This window comes from Lepisma saccharinum, chromosome 9 (assembly GCF_977018435.1).
Source record: "Lepisma saccharinum chromosome 9, izLepSacc3.1, whole genome shotgun sequence".
Lineage (NCBI taxonomy): Eukaryota > Metazoa > Arthropoda > Insecta > Zygentoma > Lepismatidae > Lepisma > Lepisma saccharinum.
Window position 1 is genome coordinate 40,671,055 of NC_139237.1, and position 19,281 is coordinate 40,690,335.

General features: G+C 39.5%; 1 protein-coding gene across 1 annotated transcript in view; it reads left to right on the forward strand.

Moving 5' to 3' along the window:
* LOC145992639 (retinoid-inducible serine carboxypeptidase-like) overlaps window positions 1–19,281 on the forward strand; it is a 62,911-nt gene that overhangs the window by 33,863 nt on the left and 9,767 nt on the right. The window contains exons 3-6 of the mRNA XM_083129010.1: window positions 3,479–3,709; window positions 5,438–5,548; window positions 9,738–9,945; window positions 10,789–10,962. Coding sequence (XP_082985136.1) covers window positions 3,479–3,709; window positions 5,438–5,548; window positions 9,738–9,945; window positions 10,789–10,962 — 724 coding nt within the window. The remainder of the gene's footprint in view (window positions 1–3,478; window positions 3,710–5,437; window positions 5,549–9,737; window positions 9,946–10,788; window positions 10,963–19,281) is intronic.

The following is a 19,281-nucleotide window of genomic DNA, read 5'->3' on the forward strand; positions in this document are numbered from 1 at the left end:
GTCTCGAAAATATTCGTTTGTCAAAGGGACACATGATCAATCTCGTCTCGTCTCGAATTTTTAAAAGCCTGTCCCGTCGCACATTTCTAATTCAGTAATGCAACGTTTCAAATGTTGGTATAAAAAGCAATACTTCCCTCATATTATGATGTCAATTCTGTTGTGACGCAATTCTGTAATTCTATCGAACCTGTATTATTGTCTAACCTGTAAGGTTCTTTCTGATTTGATTTTTGTTATTTAGCGACGCTTTTCTGCCATGTTTGGTTAATCGCGACGAAGATTATGAGTAATAATATAATGATGAAACTGATGAAGAGACACTCACAAAATGCACCCACACCCCGGGCCCGGATTCGAGCCCGGGACCCCTGGTGTTGTAGCGAGCTGTGATAACGAGTCCGCCTCGGAGGTCGGCAAGGTTCTTTTTGGTTGCTTGGTGATGTTAGTTTGTCGAGATGACGATGTAAGCTGATTCAAATGTATGGTGCCTGTACCGTATCATACCCTTAGCAGAGGCGTGGCGTGCATGTAACCGGTGTTACCGCAGGTAACAGCAAAATGTAAAGAAATTTAAAAGTTTTTTTTCTCAATAAAATAACAACATTGTTAAATAAGTTAACCGACAGCGTTGCAGTTGAGTGTATATTGCAGAGGACATTTTTTCTGCAGTCGACAAAAGCGAAGAGACAGGCCGTTCCGCTACCCTCAAGAATCAACAGGAGGAAAGGGCGCCAATGTAAGGGAACAGCGGGACGGGGAAAGACTTGGAGGAAAACGTGTTAGGGGGTTATTCATATGCCTGATTAGGGGCCCTGTTGCCGCTGCGGCGTACCGGATCAGCAAGTGTTGTCACATTGGATTTCCAGAAAAGAGCTAAATCCCGCCTAAAACGGGGACACTATTTCTCTGAAGCAACAAGAGCTAGACTGAAAACCCAAATCTGGATTTAACTACAACTGAGACCGTTTAATAATAGACGAAAAGATAATTACTTGATGCGATTCGTGATTTGGACCAACCTTGCTCCTAAAAACTAAGTTGGCAACAGTAGTACGTATATCTGGACTTCCTCCCACCGATGGAGGAGGGGAAATCTGTCATCTGCTCAACGCAGAAACGTCAAACTGTCCCGAATGTGTGGTTTTCTTCCCCTTTCCACCTCTTTGCAAAGAAACAGCTCTGTTTGGTTGACAAGGCTCGACTATTATTCACTGGATTTTCGCGGTAACTCTCTCATGAGTGGTAGTTCTTTCTAGGAGTGATTGTGGCTAAATAAATCATTGAGCGGATTGCAAAAAAAAGAAGAGAACAAAAATCCAGATGAAAGGCATGTTTTTTTTGGGGGGGGCGGTAGGGTGGAGATGATAATGTCTGATGGCCGGTAACACTTTTGAAAAAGTCACTCCGCGCCACTGACCCTTAGGTATCGTACCCTACCCTTAGGTATGACGGGATCGAACCTGCCACCCCCAATTGATTAATGGGTGATGTAGCTTAATTATCATTCATCCTCAGATGGTCAGAGCACTTGCCATGAGGGCAAGTCTGATGCTAAGCTGCGAAAGGTAATCCTGAAAAAAATACACTAACCAGAGCAAACTGAAATGGCAAATAGTCACTCTGTGGACTTTAGAACTCTCAAACCTAAATCATGCATGGCGTGGTTAGGATAAATACCTGTCTAGAGTAGAAGATAGATGCCAAATGAAATATCGAAGTGTAAAATAAAACTGTACTTTCTCCAGGCTGCGTCGCTAGTCGACCTAAGTCAGGCTGATTACACTCCTTCCAAGCTTCTCCAAAGTACTCCTCACTGTCTCCAACCAATCCCCAAAGTGTGTCCCTGCCAAGCCTGTCTGCTCCTCTAATCCCTGTCAGTGGAGCTTCCTCCACGCTGATTCGTCAAGTTTTATCTTCCTATTCTTGTAAGCAGATTGCTACCTGTTTACCTGTTGTAACTCTTGTAACCTCAATACATCAGGAAGTCTGCACACACTTAACTATGCATAATTAAAATACCTCAGGATACGAACTCATAGCTCATGACCGAGCACCGTTATTAGAAGGGAGCTCTTTTTGACCTAATATGAAATCTCTTTATCTTAGCATTGTGCAACTACGTCGATAACTCTGGGACGTTATGAAGGGGGTGGGGCAAGGGGGCAACGCCACCCTGGAAAATGAATGTCCACCTAAAAAAGTATATACAGTATTTCACACAAAATTTCATTTGTCACAGTAATTTATGTCAATTATTATAAGTGCGTTGAAACAACACTATTATCACTATTATGGGGAAAAATATGCCCCTCTGAAAAAAATACCTTGCTTGCCCTTCCATGGAAAAAATCTTGAGGACGTCCATGGCTGGGCGAATGCCAAACCCCCGATATCTCCATCACTTCGAGTACTGTAACTAAAGCAGTCTGCATTGCTTTGTGTATTGTCAGTGCAATGTCCAACGGCATGCCTTTGAGGATGGGGGAAAGAAGAAAGTTGATATGGAATAAGCAAAAATAGCACGAAAGGAGGTTTGAATCCTTCACGACACCTGCAATGCTCATGGGAACAAGAGAAGAACACTAAGAAGAACACACGCTACCCTCCGTCTATCCTGTTCAATGGAGGAACAGTGGCAAGAGGCTTTGCAACTCCGAACTAACCCGTCTCTGTTGGTATGTACTACACTCAAAGATTTATTATGTCTGTCGTTTCTACTACGTTATGGGAAACGAAGAACGCCGTTATATACTTTGGCGCAGAGAATATTCAAAATCTTTGAAGGTCAATGAAGACGGCACTGGTCAATGAACATCTGTACGGTGTTGCCATGACATCGAGTTTATTGACTATTAACAGTAAAATTATCTATGAAACCACAAGAGGGGTAAAAAAATGTTGTTCCTCCATGGTCTGGTATAAGGTGTGGCCATGGGTATTAATACCTATTCCCCGTTAAGTAATGAATATTCCCTTGTGACCGTTCTCTTCCTGTTTAAAACAGATCGAAGTCCGTCAGCACGGTTGCAGTTACAAAAGTAAAAAAAAAAAGATCACAATGTAACGAAAGTACTTGTGCAAATAGGTTTCTATGTACAATCATCTGCAAAACTAACAATAGACAATTTGACCATTGCTATTTTTATTCTTCTTTGTCCCTCTCCATTCTGTGTGGTTTTACGAAATGGAATTGTACTTGTGATGGAGCAGATGTTTTCTTCTGCTTATTCGTACTTTTTTTCACTCATAACATTTATTCTGAAATCAGAATAAATGGACATTTTGCCTTCTATCATATTTGCCGCTGGCTGTACGATTCCCATTTCCAGACACTTTGAAAATGAAATGAATGGGGCTTGAGAGAGAAAAATCCTTCACTTGTCATTATTTAAATACAATGCTTCTCATTTTTTATCCTTGTTTGTTCTTAATACATTCTGTACTAATCTTATTTTGTCTTCTTACATATCTACAGGTAAACCATGTGAATGTACTTTTCGTGGACAACCCGGTCGGCACTGGCTACAGTTATGTGGATTCTTCAGCTTACCTCACAACGAACAATGCCGAAATAGCAACTGACCTTGTCACCTTCACTGCCCAATTCATGGACAGCCATCCGGAGTTCCAAACAGTTCCTTTCTATGTCTACTGCGAGTCCTACGGAGGCAAGATGACCGCCGAGTATGCTTTGAACCTCTACCAGGTAATTTCTTCACAATGTTTCGATGTTTTTGTGTGCGTGATTCAGTGTGTCTTCATTCTCTACCAGTAAATTTGTTACCGATGGAAGAAAAGCAATGTTAGTTATTGTTATACTAAATAAAAGCTCTCAATTCATGTCGGCAAAGTTTCTTCTGAATCATTCTTGTCTGAGTTAATTTGAATATATAACAAATATAGAAGGTAGTGGTAAAAATTCAAATGAAATATATTCACTCAATAGGACAAGTGAAGAAGTGAGAGGTTTTATCATTCGCATAACATATAAAATTTCTATATTAATAACTTGTAGGTAGACTTTTTTCACCTCGTGTCCAGAATAATATTCATGTAATTATAACTGGTTTGGGCCTTGGTGTGGACATTTATAAGAATTGCTTTATCATTATATACCACGACCCATCATCGACAACATCAAATAAGAATTTCGGAACATGAAATGTTGATATTTAGAATGATTGGATTGGATTGATTTGGTGTTTTAAGTCCACTTTATGCACAGTAAGGCTAATCGGGACTGGCCCTACAGTTTTAAGTGGGATCCGAACCACTATGTGCCTCCACCGGGAATCGAACCCGGGATCCCTTGATTACAAGGCGACGACGCTACCAATGCGCCATCGGGGAGGCCTGATTTTCAGAATGAGAACACGATGAAAGAAGTAAAAGTAAAAGAGAAATCGCATGTCCAAGTTTTAGTTCATGGAGCTGAAATTAGTATGTTCCGACTTGCAAATGACAGAAATCATAAGTAAAAACGAAGCAAGTCTTAACAAATTATAAACGGAATGGACGAATCCCTCCAGAGAGGTAATTGGGTGAACATAAATGTGAGGAAATCGCATGAAACAAAACATATCAGCCCATAGGAACAAACATACTGATAGGGCAGAAGTGAATCAATATTGTAGAGGATATTGAAGATTAAAAGGATGTAAAAAAACCTGTAGAAATCGACTGTCTGGTTAAGATGATGGTAGATCTTATCCTAGGAAATGAAGGAATGGAAACAGTAACTGGAAAGAGAATAAGAGAGAAAAACAGTTGCTGGCTCAAAATGGAATATATTAACTCATTCAAAATGTGAATTGCGAAGGTTCGAAATAAATGAATACATTAACAAAAACAGGAACAAATGGAGAAATGCAAAGAAAAATAAAAAGGACATAATATAAAAACTTCTACTGCCCCTTCTCTAAATACAAAAGAATAAAGAAGAAGAGAAGGAATATAAAAATAAAGAAAATAATAGGGAGGGAGGGAGATTAAAAATTTCTGATGAAATATTAGATTTTTATTTTTGTTTTTGATTTAGTTTATTTTACTTCGCGTTTTGTGCCTCTTGGCTAATTTGCGAAGATGGGGATGAGTGATGAAATGATGAAATTGATGAATGGACATTCACAAACAACCAAGCCCGACCGGGATTCGAACCCGGGACCCTTGGCTTCGCAGCACGATGTGCTAACCACTCGGCCACAGGGTCGGGCTGATGAAATATAGAAGAGCTTGAGCAAAACGACTTCAGGATTGAACACGTAGGAATAAGAAAACCTTGTCGTCGAGATTAACCTAAAGAGACAATATTTTCGCAAAATTGTATTTTATTGGTAATTTTTGTAGCATATAATTTATTGTATCAGCACTAAATGTTCTCAATAATTAGCTATTCGGAATCATTACATAAAAATGTATATACATTTTCTTACAGGCAATCCAGGGTGGGGAGATCAGCATGGACTTCCGAGGTGTGGGACTTGGAGATTCCTGGATATCTCCCATCGACTCTGTCATGACGTGGGCGCCTTTCCTCCACTACAGTGTAAGTACATTTTGCCATCCATCTCTGCCATTTCCATCCTCCAGGCATTTCTGGTGGGTGGTGACCAAACCTTTCCGTTCTTTTCTCTAATTCTTTCCTAACCAGTCGTCGTACCTCTACTCCTTTAATCTCACTTTCCTCTTTGCTCCTTTCACAGTCCGTAGTGCTCCTATACATTTTTTCCTGTCTATTTTCATTCCACACGTCTTCTTTGGTAAGTCCTCTTCAGGTTCCTAAACCATCGATATTGGGCTCCACATTCTATCATGTTCTCCTACCATTTCTCTAATGTCTTCAAAATGTATTTAGTGCAGCTTCAAACTTCATCTCTACTACCTACATCCTTTTCACACCTTGTTTCCTCATTACTCATCTTTTTGAACCATACAATATTACTGATACATAATGCATGACCTTCTAATACTTCCCTCAATATCAAATCCTTCACTTTCTTCATTTTCTACATAGGTATCCTTTCCTGTTTATTCCTAGTTCTATATCTCCTCTCCAGTCTATCATGTTTCCAACGTAATTAAAGATCTGTACCTCTGATCTTTCTTTATATCATCTAATTTTATTTTCTCTGTTGTGAGTATAATATAAACTTGTTTTTATATAATTATTTCGTGTATGAGTTCCTTATATTTATTATATTTTTCGGCTCAATCACATATTATATCAAGTTCACTCTTATTTTAACAATTATTTATAATTTTATTTTCCCTTCACTATCAGAATTTAAACATGCCCTAGTACTACAGTCAGTGGCGTCGCTAGGCCATCTGCTTTGGGGGGCTGCAACCAGATACATGACTTACTACTATTGTAAATATTTTTAATGTGTGAAAATAGCAAAGTGATTAATAAGACAATAATATATAACAAGCATAAGGAATTAAAACTAACATAGACTTACTGCATTAATTTTTATGAAAACAGATGGATATTCTTGTCCTGTTTTTCTAATGCTGGTGAACTATGTCTTTATGTATCAGCTGTACTCTGCGGTTCGAATTTCTTGCAAAATTATCAATAACACAATCCACACACAATTCATGACACTCTACCTTTTCTATGGCCAGTATTGCAAGTGAGGAAAGTCTGTCTTGGCCCATACTATTACGCAAAAATGTCTTGATTCTCTCCAAACAGCAAAACTCCTCTCACACGATGCTGATGTCACAGGAATTGTCACTGCAATTTGCAACATTCTGCATAAGTTCGGAAACATGTCTTTGGGAATGGCATTCATTAAATGTACTATGGATGTAATGGTGTATGTCAAGTTCTTCAGGTAATTTTTTGTATCTATAGGTATGTTCCTGCATTAACAATTGTTCAAATATGTTTTCTCGAAATACTGTATGTAATAATAGCTAAAAGTTGGGGGGCTTATCGAGGGATTGGCAGCCCCCCCCCCAAAAGAGCCTAGCGACGCCACTGACTACAGTCGGGACGCGCTAGCAACCGGCGTGGAACCACCTGCTCTGGTAGCGACGTGCTGTTGCCGGATTGACGTACTTCAGGATTTTCGCGAGCACACAGAAACACGTGTAGGATTAAACATCTGGTTAAACAGTCAACAACGAGACACTTCCATTGTTCTCATTCCGACTCTGTTCATATTTGAAGGAACAACGTTAATAGGCGGAGAGCTTTTGGCTAAGTGAAGTGTTTTTTTTTTTTAATATTCAGTCCGATTTCTGTATTGAATATTTTTGTGCGTGACCAGGCATTCGTGTGTGTGTGTTTGTAAGAGTTGTTTGGAGAAATTGTACTGCAATGTCGGAAAGAAGAAAGAAAGTAATTGGTACACAGGATCCCACTTCCAACTGTAGGTCCATTCCAAATTAGCCGTAGTGTGCATAATGTGCCCTTTAAAACACCAACTCAATCAATTCACACACAATTGAATTGTTCTTGATAAATTCTTCACCGTAATACAGTAACTCAGTTCTATGAAATTATGTTTTAGAGATAAATTTTTGTTGGTTCCGCAAAATATAATTTGAAAATGTGTTAACGTAAACAAGTTGTACGTAATTTGCCTTAATTTTCAAGAAATACATACGTTCTGAAGCTTCAACAATGTCACAGAAGTATAAATTCCATGTCGTTACAAAACAAAGGGCGAGTTACTACGTATACAAAAACAATAGACGGGCATAGCTGCGGTCGGTATCGAGTTGCGAAAATGACGAACGCCGCGGTGTGACAAAGAAGGCAAAGAGAGGCGGCATGAAATCAAACGAGAACGATTTGCCGCAGTTGTTCATAACACAAGACATAATTGTGATACGATACAACACAAGTAAAAAGATGCCGGTAGGTGATGCTTGCAATGTACCATAATAAAAACACAACAGAGGTTCTTTCAGTGAAGGTTTTCGGTTGCTGTGTACTGTAGAGCAGGAAGAGAAAATGTTTCATGCTTGATGCTTGCCAGAAAGTAAAATTCACACGGGAAGTTACGTTAACCTACAAGAAACTTCAGATTCAAACTTCTAGATTCGTTAATTTATCACTTTACGACGGAAATAACATATATTAGCATACTGATATGTACGTACGTGCTTAATTTCGCGTGACATTTTATATTTTCCAGAGCTTGCCAACAGCAGATTAGCCTGTCCACCTGTTTGTGCGAACGTGACAACGCAGAAACCCCCCAGCCACATGGCAGCCAACGAGGAGACAGCATTTGGTCACGTTCTGCCGTTCTGATTGCACACCGCTTCTTATCGCTGCCCGACTGTTTTTTGTAGATGCTCTTTTGTTTTGCTCTGTAAATTTAAAAAAAAGAAAAGAAAAAAAGGAAACTTCGTCTGTCAATTCAATCATTACTAGAATTCTTCTTCTCCTTATTTTTCTTTGTCCTTCAGTTCTTCATTCCCCTAGACGGCACAGTTTGCAATAAGGTGGTTTACATTTATTTGAAAATGTTCTTATCCAGACCATTAACCTCTCTTTATCAATATTTCTCAATATCTTAGCAGTGACGTGCTTCATAGTAGCCCTACACTTTATAATTGTTAATTTTTAATTTCAGTTGCATGAAGATTTAGCATAACTTTTCGAAGTGATGACATTATCTTTTTCGCCATTTTCCTCACACTTGCAGTTCAGTAGATTTGAAGTTTATGTGGTAGATTTCGTGTGTAGAATCCATCCTTGGGGGGGGGGATCACGCCCCCTGAATCGATCAGCTGCCCCCTTACAACCCTTCTCTCAGCAAAGAGAACCTAGATGACTAATTGTTATTGAATTGTTGTTTTTCAAGTTCACTTTATGCACAGATAGTCTAATCGGGACTGGATCTACAGTTAAAAGTGGGATAAGAACCACTGTGCAATGTGGCCTACATGAATGAATCTTTTAGGCCAATATGGACTTTTGCACCTGAAATATAGTATTTAAAAGCATATTAAATGCCATTGCCTCCAGGAAATACTCTTGCCCCACTGCACAGTGAGCGTTGCTAGGGGGTGGGGTTAGGGTGGGTGAGTTGGCCCTCTTTGAAAATTGATATCATTAATTTCAAATAATGAGGGTTATTATTTTCACAATCCCTACCAAAAATAAAGTTGTTAAAATTCTTTACGAAATAAGTAAACCATATATCAAAACATTGAATGCAAAAATTTAAAAATCTGACCAGAATTACATGTTTTTGATTGTAAAGAATTAAATGACTCCGTGGATTTTCAAAATTTTCAAAATATATATTTTTATGTGAGAAGTCACACAACGTAAACTTTTACGACTTGAATTTCTTCCATATTTTCAAATAATTTGGTGTAAAAGTTATAAACAATGAATAGCTATGAATTGCAGTGTATAGATCTAACTGCAGATGTAAAATAAGAAAAAAAGAAAGATGTGTGCTACATAATTAATCACTCATCTGGTAGAAATCTCTGTACATAGATGATGATGATGATAATAATAATAATAATAATATAAATGAAGAATTAAATAATGGTTTGTTATAATTTATTTTGAAAAAACAATTGTCATTTGATATTTTTTTTTATTCCTACTATTTAACTTTATGTAAACTACCTGCCAGGCCCATACAAAGATTTGTGACGACGCTCATGCTTCTGACACCCCACTAAGTTTTCTTGGATGTTGTCACTGCCTTCTGCGTGAATCTCAATATGTATTGTCTCATTTTGTCTATATTCAGGGCATTGTGGACACAAACGGCTATAATTCCATCAACGAATACGCCGAGTCGACGAAATCCGCCGTCGACAGTGGAAGCTGGTCGCAGGCCACCAACCTGTGGAGCTACACGGAGGGAATTGTGGAGGATGTGACGCACGGAGTCGACTTCTACAACATTCTGTACAAGACGCAGTACTATGGGCTGAAGAACTTCACCGATCCTATTGGTGAGTGGCTGCAGATCGTTTAGGCAAGGGATCGCCAAACCGTCGATTGCGAACTACCGGTAGATCTCGGAGATATTTTCAGTGCCTCGTTAAAGTTTGGCTGGTGCTGGCAGCGATTTTGATGAAAACTTCTTTGTAGGTCAATTGCATCTTACCATAGTCGACAAACAGTCAAGTCAATATTTCGAGAAGCAAAAATATCAATAATCCTAATCGTCATCAGAATCGGTCTCAATCTTAACTAAACCATGATACTGAAGTTCACTCGGTAACCAATAAAATAAAGATTATTTTGATACTCATCAGCAGACTTGAAAAAGAGTTCGCTATGTGCTTGTCATGTCCTTCCGTCTGTGCCAATAAAAACTTCAGACGCGAAGTAGGATGCAATTGTTTTAAAAGTTAAATAATTGTTTCCCAAATGATTTCAAGTGGTATTTGTTCCATAGTTAAGAAATGGTATACTGTATGCTACGTATATGCTTTCAATTTCTTTGGGGGTATAAAAACATCCCTGCAAGGGATTCTTTTCTTTCTAATGGGAATAAAAAAAAAATTGTTGTGGGGGAATCCCCTCTTCACTCCGTTAATTTGCACACTGATTAGATTCATTTATTGAGTTTGAGTTTTAAGTCCATTTTATGCATAGAAGGCTAATCGGGACTGGATCTACACTTTAAGGTGGAATTCAAACCAGTATGTGTTTCCACGAGTCAAATGGAACGCATTTTTTCAATTGTCATTGAAACAGAGTTCATCAAAGGTGTTTTAATAGATATCTTGAACTCGTACATTTGATTCTTCTTTCACTAGTAGATAAGATGGGCGTTTCTTTCGTTGCAGAGCGCCTGTACCACCGCCACGTGCAGCAGAGGATGGGCGACGCCCTCGACGACATCATGAACGGACAGATCAAGCAGCAGCTGGGAATCCCCGCGGGGGTCACGTGGGGTGGACAGAGCAATGCTGTCTTCAGCGCCCTCTCGGCCGACTTCATGAAGCCGGTCACCAGCGTTGGTAAGAGCATTTTCACACACTTCGGTTTGGGCAAAGATGAATGGTAAGAACATTGCCGTGAGTTGGCCTCGCATTCTTCGGTTCAGGCCTCGGGCCAGGCCAGATTGCAGTAGAAGTTGAGTGGGTTATCAGGGTACCCGGAAGTGAAAGGAATGGGAGTAGGAGGTATATAGTTGATTGATTGATTGATTTGTTGTTTTAAGTCCACTTATGCACAGAAAGGCTAATCGGGACTGGACCTACAGTTTAAAGTGGGATCCGAACCACTTGTGCCTCCACCGGGTATCGAACCCGGGACCCCTTGATTACAAGGCAACGACACTACCACTGCGCCATCGGGGAGGCCCAGGAGGTATATAGGCTTGGGTTTATTTCTTTAAGAGTTGTTCTCGCCGAAAGAACTATTAGAATACCTCAATGCGTAGAGGTATGCAAACCAGAATTATTTTATTAGTCCAGGCAATTTACACTTTGACCTGGGCAAAATTGCTTCAGAAGGTTTTTAAGCAGTTTCTAGAGTCGTTTTCACGTTCAGAAGACACAATGGGCTCTTATGGGCAATGCTTTTCTTATGGGAAATACGAGCGCGCTGTTGTCAAATTTCTGGATTTACAAATTTAGCTTAAGTAAAATAGGTACCTGCAGTTTTACAGGAAATTTTGTTGAGAATACGATGGTGAACACAAAAAACTGGTAACTTGCTTACACAATTTTAGATAAATTAAAAACGCAAATTTTCTGTGAAAACACAATTTTTACATTGTTTTCATTCCTAACGTTGAAACATGCCGTAAAATTGAAGCTTTCATTATGAAAAAAATTGAAACTGTTTTTTAATTGTCATAGGTGACGGTGGTACTCAGAATTTATCAATACTTTAAAGCATATTTGCATTAAAAAATATTCAAATAAAGTATGTGGAGATTTTTTATATTCGTGCAGTAGAAAATGTCGTCGCTGGCCATTTTTTGTTCTGTAATTCCAAGTAAAAACTTCCAGCGACAAAGTTGTGGAGAAAATAATGAAATTATTTTTTATAACCACTCAAAGGTTCCCAGAAATATTACTTCCATGCATTTGGAGTTTCTTCTTAACCCGAACCGCGCGCGAAGTAAGGAGACGTTGTCTGGCCATCTTGAGCTGACTCACCGCAGCATTCCGGCTAATCACCACCAAGTTTTCCAGTTGTTATTTTATTTCCATTCAGTAAAAATATGAACTTCATGCAGTTTGTTATAGTAGAATTGAAATTACTTAAATTTAATAATTGACAATTATTTCCAATGCTGCTGTTGTGAGCAACATTAGTGCTGTCGCAAATACACGTTGTTTTCGTTTACATTACTGTCGACATTAATACTGAAATGAAGATCACCTTTCAGTTTCCAACGTACACATAAATTCATAGACACCATATTAACCTTTGAAAGGCTTTCCAACACGTGACAAAATATGGGGCTTCAAGATAGAAATATGACATGCCTTGCTTGAGTCATTCACGTCTTATCAGTTCACGTGGGCCATAACTCATTTGTTTGTTTGGGTTGCAACTTGAATCTAACCCATGTGCCAGGGTCCCCTTACTTGAGTGAGAGATCTGCTTTGGTCTGTTTAGACTTTTTCCCTCTCTCGAAAAATTGTTTTCAGTTGTGTGAGCGCTCAGTGATTTTTACTTTTTTAAGTGATTTCTGAAGTGTCATATTCGTGCATTACACTCGCGTGTGTAGTGATCGCAATGGATCATAGTAAAAAGGGTAACTGTAACGTTCACAGTATAATATTAATGTTAATAATTACATATAATTATCATTATATATACAAAATATGTAAGACCTTCATTGTGAAGGAAGGTGATCATTTCCCGGCGACATGAGCTAGCGCTGTATTGGCAACACTGTGCGGTTTCTCCATAAGCGCCGTTGTCTCTTCTGAACGTGAAAACGACTCTAGCTCAGAAATCATTGCTGAATAACATATCCAAAATCAGACAAAATCGGACTACGGGAAATCCCCCAAAAACGGATTTCAAAATTGCGGACTGGCTGTTTTCTACTAAAGGCAAAAATATAGTAATTTACGCATTTTAGAGAGAGAGGTAATGCTTTTATTTACATTTAATAATATTTAAACTAAAACTAAATTTAAACAATGTACTATTTCTTATGTAATTTTGATATTAAGTTATTTATAGAGGTTAGAAATTGAGAAAATAACAATTACTAAAAATAAAATTGTTTTAAGTTCTCTTAATTATAAAGTCAACCTCTAAGGATGGACCGCAAACACTGGCTAACACATGGGGGAGGGATGGGGCCACAGTCCCTCCCGAAATTTTGAGAAAAATCAAATTTTTTAAATGGAAGCAGCAAAGAACTTGGGAAAAACGAAGGTGCTAAATGAAAATCACTCTTTAAATAATCCTTAGATTTAAATGTTGAGGGAGAGTTCCAAATATTCGAAATCAGTAGAACGTAGGTAATGTCAATTTTTACAATTCCAGTCCCCACACTCCTTCCAAAAAAAGAATTCTGTGTACTCTAGTAATTGTCATCATATTATTATTGGAACCATTCGCCACGAGCTCTTGAAGAGGACAATCGATTGCGCTTGCATTCACATCGTGAGTATCATCAAGGTTCGACGTGCAGGAACAGCAAATCATCTTAAGAAGGAAATCTAGATTTAGTGGATGTACAGCATAGCAGTCTTTACATACCAACCCCACCCTTTTATCTCGATCATCTCTTCTCTATACTTCCAGATTCATATTTGAAAGTGTGTGCGAAATTTATGGTACTTTGTGGACTAATCGGTAGGTGACAAACACTCAGGTGTAACAAATGATATACTTGCAGCTAATGTTTTCAATTAACATATTGCATAATGCTTTCTAAAAAATTCTTCTAAAAAACATCTATAACTGTTTACTTGCGTTTTAGCGAGTATTTTGTTGTTTGAGCAACGTTTCGGGGTTCCTACAGCCCCTTTCATCAGGTTTCTCTTGGCACTAGATTATCCTACATTCCGCGTCACTTTTTTAAAAAACAAGGATTGCGTTAAAAGGTACATTTGGAAGATATAATTTTTTTAAAAAAATCATGCCTGGTCCTTGGTAAAAAGCTTCTCAAAACCAGTATTACTCCCGTTAAGAATCCCTGAAGATGTTAAAAAATCAAAACCTAAAACTGTAAAAACGTCCCGCACACAGTCGCCCATGATGGTATCTGGTTCTACTTGGAATGCAGGAAATTGCCGAAGTTTCTTTTCTACTTATCCCCCCTCCACCTCCCCACCGGAGTTTACGTCACATACAGTGTTTCCTGAGCTGCCCGGATAACCTCTGGTCTAACATGGAAACCAATTCTGTTTTTCTTTTCATGTACATCCCATCTTTTAAACATTTTAACCCAGATTTCGTCTACATTCCCATCATCCCTGTTCAATTTCGTGTGTCTTTCCTTACAAGTGTAGGTGGCCTCATAAACATTCCTATTTATTGGTTTGTTATTATGATTTATTATGATTTCGATTAACATTCGACGACATAGTTCGTTTGTGGATTCCAACGACTCACAGTCATACAACAGAAGCATTGCTTTTCTTCCAACGGCTTCAATATCTGAATGTTGGTAGGAATGGAAATAAGATGAATTTGAAGCTGAACGGAGCTCACAATCAGTTACCTTCATCAATTTCTCTAGTGCTGAGGATTTCCCAATTGAGCACATTGCGGATGTGGTTTAGAGTTTTTGTTTTAGGTCCACTTCATACACAGATATGCTAATCAGGACTGGACATGCAGTTTAAGGTGGGATCCTAATCACTACGTGCCTCCACCAGACATCAATTCCTGAGCCCAATGAATACAAGGCGATGAACGTTAACACTATGCCATCGAGGAGACCAGAAAAAATATTAGTATGATATTACAGTCCGTGAAAACATACAGAAACATGAGCACCTTGCGGATGTCACAACCCAACAATGATTGAATTCCGAGGATATTGTACACAGTATTGGGAGATCGTCCCTGCCTTATGTCACTGCGATAGTACGACTTGAAACCATTGTGCTTGGCATGGTGCAGAAGCAATTCGGCCTCTTCCCTCTATTACTGTTGTACAAATACTTGCATTTTGTAATGAGACTGCAGCATGAACGATGTCTACATGAGCATCCTCACCTGCGTTGAACATAGCTCACCAGTGCTTCTTCAACGTCTCACCAATAAGGGAAATAATTGCTTGGTTGTTTTCTTCATTAGCTAGGGAGGGTTCTTTCTTCCCAGCGCTGAAATTATCATTCCTACTAGTCTTAATGCAGAATCTCCCGAAGATTAAGCCCTTGTTCGTAGGAAAGCCTCTGTAGCCATCAAATACGATAGCCCTTCAGAGTGATATCTATACAAGGGATTGCAATATTCTTGTGTGTTTCATTGTTTCATGACTTAACTGAGAATTCTGGCCTGCTCTCAACATACTTTATCATTCGAATAATGCACGAGGATATGCACGAAGCTCATAAGAAATGATATCTTCCAGTGGCAAAAGTAGTAATTCTCTGAAAGAGTGCTGCACAGTGGCGATGCTACATAAAGGGCAACTAGGGCACTGCCCCACAACAATTTTAACATAAAAAGTTCATCTGAAGAGACGATCGGTATATACGCGTAAATATTTTATTTTTTATTTTTTCCCTCAACCCTTACGTTGCTGCAACCAGACTTACAGGGTATGCACCCTGTGCGAGGTTAATATATTTCTCCGTCCTGTTGGAGAGAGTCCAATTTCGGCTCTGCCCCGGAGACGTGACGTCACTGACTGATCCAAACATTTACAGCATAGGCAAGGGACGGTCCCCTCACAATGGAAAAGCGCAAAATTCGTAGCCGTCTCTGGGCAGTGAACGAGGTGCTCTGCCCATTCATGTTTGCCTCCTTCACCGTTCAGCGTTTCCAACGCTTGGCAGGCAGTTCATTCGTTCTTCCAGCCTGCAGCAATAAGATAGAAAAAACTCCCTCGAATGCTTTTCTTCGCGCTTGTTCCGGCGACCTGAAAAGTTGACAACACTTTTTATTGCACAAACTAGTCCCTCGTATTTTCAAAAAGATCATTCTTTCTTCCCATTGTAATACGGATTTGGATTTGAGTTAGTGTGTGAGTTTGCGTTGCGTTCCGTCTGTGCGTATTGGTCGCTTATGAAATAATTAGTTTTTCGCGATTTTATAGTTACTGTACGTGTTTATTTATTTGTGTAATTGTGTCTGTGTTCCAGCAACTTGACATGCAGAATATCTTCGTAAGTATCACCGAACTTTTTGGGGGTACATGGCCAACGTAAAATGTTGTAACTGAACTTAACGGTGCATCATCTTCCTAGTTAGTCATTGATATTAGTGGATACTTGGTGAATATGACATTGAATCATGTAGAAACTTTAATATCTACGCCTTTCAATTCATTGACAATGGAAGAGAAACTGCAGTGTAACATTTTTCTAATCATTCCAGTATCTACCCAAAGTTTAGTTACTGCAAGCGTATAGGGTTCCGACGTCAATATTCGAGTTTTTTTTATTCATGTAATTTGTTCCATATGTTGCTGATTTTTCGTATTCCTACGTAGTGAGTATTTAATGCTCTTTGGAGAGATATCTTGATCAGAATGTTAATTTTATTCCAAATTGTTCGAACAATTTACTTACTCCATATCAAGGAACTCCCCTCAAAAACCTTAAAGAGGAATATAGAGGTAAACTGCCCCCCCTCCCCACCCAAAAGAAAAATGTGCCCTGCCTGACTGAAAAGGCACGCGCCGCCCCTGGTGCTGCATCTACTTGAATATAGTATCGACAGGGCCCACAATGCAGCAGCAGCAGAAAATCCTATGATTTTTCACTTTGTTAATGTTTTGGCAGAATATTTGAACACAATCTTTCTCAATTATTTTGAAGATGATATCCGTACCAATGTAATGCAATTCATCAAAATTAACTGCTGTACTAGTGTTGCAGAAACTTGAGTCAAAATGGAATGGAGATATGGATTCCAGTAGTTCTATTCCTTTTTTAATAACATTACGGTCCCCAGTTTATCTACTTTCTCGCATTTCATTGTGTTGCTCACTTCCCATCAAAACTTAGGTATATTAAATGACTAAGTTGTAAGTGGAACACAAGTGTATGGAAAACAGCCATGTTGCCTTCTGGATTTCTGTAAATCCATTTCCTCGTGTCAGTCCTCACCTGCTTTGCAGGGAATGCCACGAGGTCTGATTCAAGTCTCACACAGGGTCCTGGATTTGATACCCAGTGGAAACACATAGTGGTTTGGACCCCACTTCAAAATTTAGGTCCAGCCCCAATTAGCCTTTCTGTGCATAAAGTGGACTTCAAACAAAATTCAATCCGAGTCCGGTCCATAATCTGTCACTTCATCTTGTCACAAATTTACCTCCCAGGAACACTGTCTGCACGGTTAGATTTTCAGACGACAAACAACGTTTTCTGCAAGTACAGGTGTAGGGGCTTTATGTAATTGTGATGTCTGGCTGCTGCAATGATGGAGAGAATCTTCAGCATAGCTTGCAAATGCAAATCGTCGATGTGCCGGCTCTATCAGAAAATGTAGAAAATCAACCGGGTAACCCACCAACATACCAGGGTAGAGCGGGGGCGAGCAGTAATATTGATCTAACTCTATCCAACAACCGCATGAGCCCTCTCATAGAGGGATGGAAAGTCCTGGACATGGTAACAACCAGTGACCACAACGTCATTGAGTTTTATGTCAACCTGGAAGGTGCTCCAAAAACCCACATGATGAGACCACCTACCTACAACTGGGCAAAAACGGACAAGACTGCTCTGCTAAACAACATCGATCTGCCAGAATGCTCTAGATCTGCAAATAACGCAAATGATTTGGCAGAATTGCTCACGAAACAGCTTCAAGCAGCCATAGAGGCATCCACGCCTAGGCACGATATGGACAGACCTCCTAAACCATGGTCAAACAAATTGACAAGGCTTAGGAACAACATGCGCAGATCTCGAAAACTATACCAAAAACCAAACATTCCTGACATAAGAGCAACTTATCTAGAAGACTATAGAAGAGCAAAGTCTAAATATGCAGAAGAGTTGAAAAGCTTCAAATTGAAAAGGTGGCATAATTTCGTAAATAGATATCTTAATAACGATAAATGGAGTCTGCCGTATAAAATTATCACGAGCAAAACTAAACAGAGAGAGGTGACAACAACCCTAAAAAGATCTGATGGAACCCTAACCAATAACGCAAGGGAAACCGCGGAACTGATGCTGCATGGACTCCTCCCAGATGATGAAGAACAAACGGACAACGAGGAAAATGCCGCGATAAGGAGGGAACGTGGACGCTATCCTAACAACACTCCCATAGCCCCATTCACATCTGAAGAAATTGTCCGAGAGCTGACATCAATGAAAAGTAAAAAGGCGCCAGGCCCAGATGGCATACCAGCTGGAGTAATCAAGCAAACGCTTCCAAAAACACTACCTTTCATTACAGCCCTCTTCAACCAATGTATTATAGGAAAGGAATTCCCCAGGGCATGGAAGGAAGGACGCCTAGTAGTAATCAGGAAGGAAGGAAAAGAAGATGCTGCGAGCTTAAAATCGTACAGACCCATCTGCCTGCTAAATACTATGGGGAAGCTTTTTGAAAAACTTATAAACAAGCGTCTGCAGGAATTCCTCGCCATGGTAGGAAAAAATGACAACCAGTATGGCTTCACAAAGGGTCGTTCTACGGAGGACGCTATAAATAAGCTAAAACAGGCTGTGGAAAAATCAGAAACGAAGCTCGTCGTAATCGTTTTCGCGGACATTAGCAGGGCTTTCGACAATTTGTGGTGGCCCCACCTCTTCTACACCCTCAGGAAAATAAACTGCCCGGTTACACTCCTCAGATTGTTGGAAAATTACTTCAAAGACAGACGAGTTCACCTCGACTTAAATGGAGTAAAGGTATTAAAAATAACTACAAAGGGCTGTCCACAGGGCTCGGTATTGGGCCCGCATCTATGGAATGTAAACCTTGAACCCTGTCTTCGAGCGCTAGAAAATGACGAAAACATTGACCAAGTTATTGCTTATGCCGATGATGTAGCGGTGGTGTGTTCGGGCAACTCGAGAGCTCAAACCGAGAATAAAGCAAATCAAGCATTGAGAACGTTGGCAGAGTGGTGCAGAGGCGCAAAATTAGAACTCTCGTCATCTAAGACGAAATACCTTATTGCCAAAGGACATCTAAGTCATAAGAGGAATCCTAGCATTAAA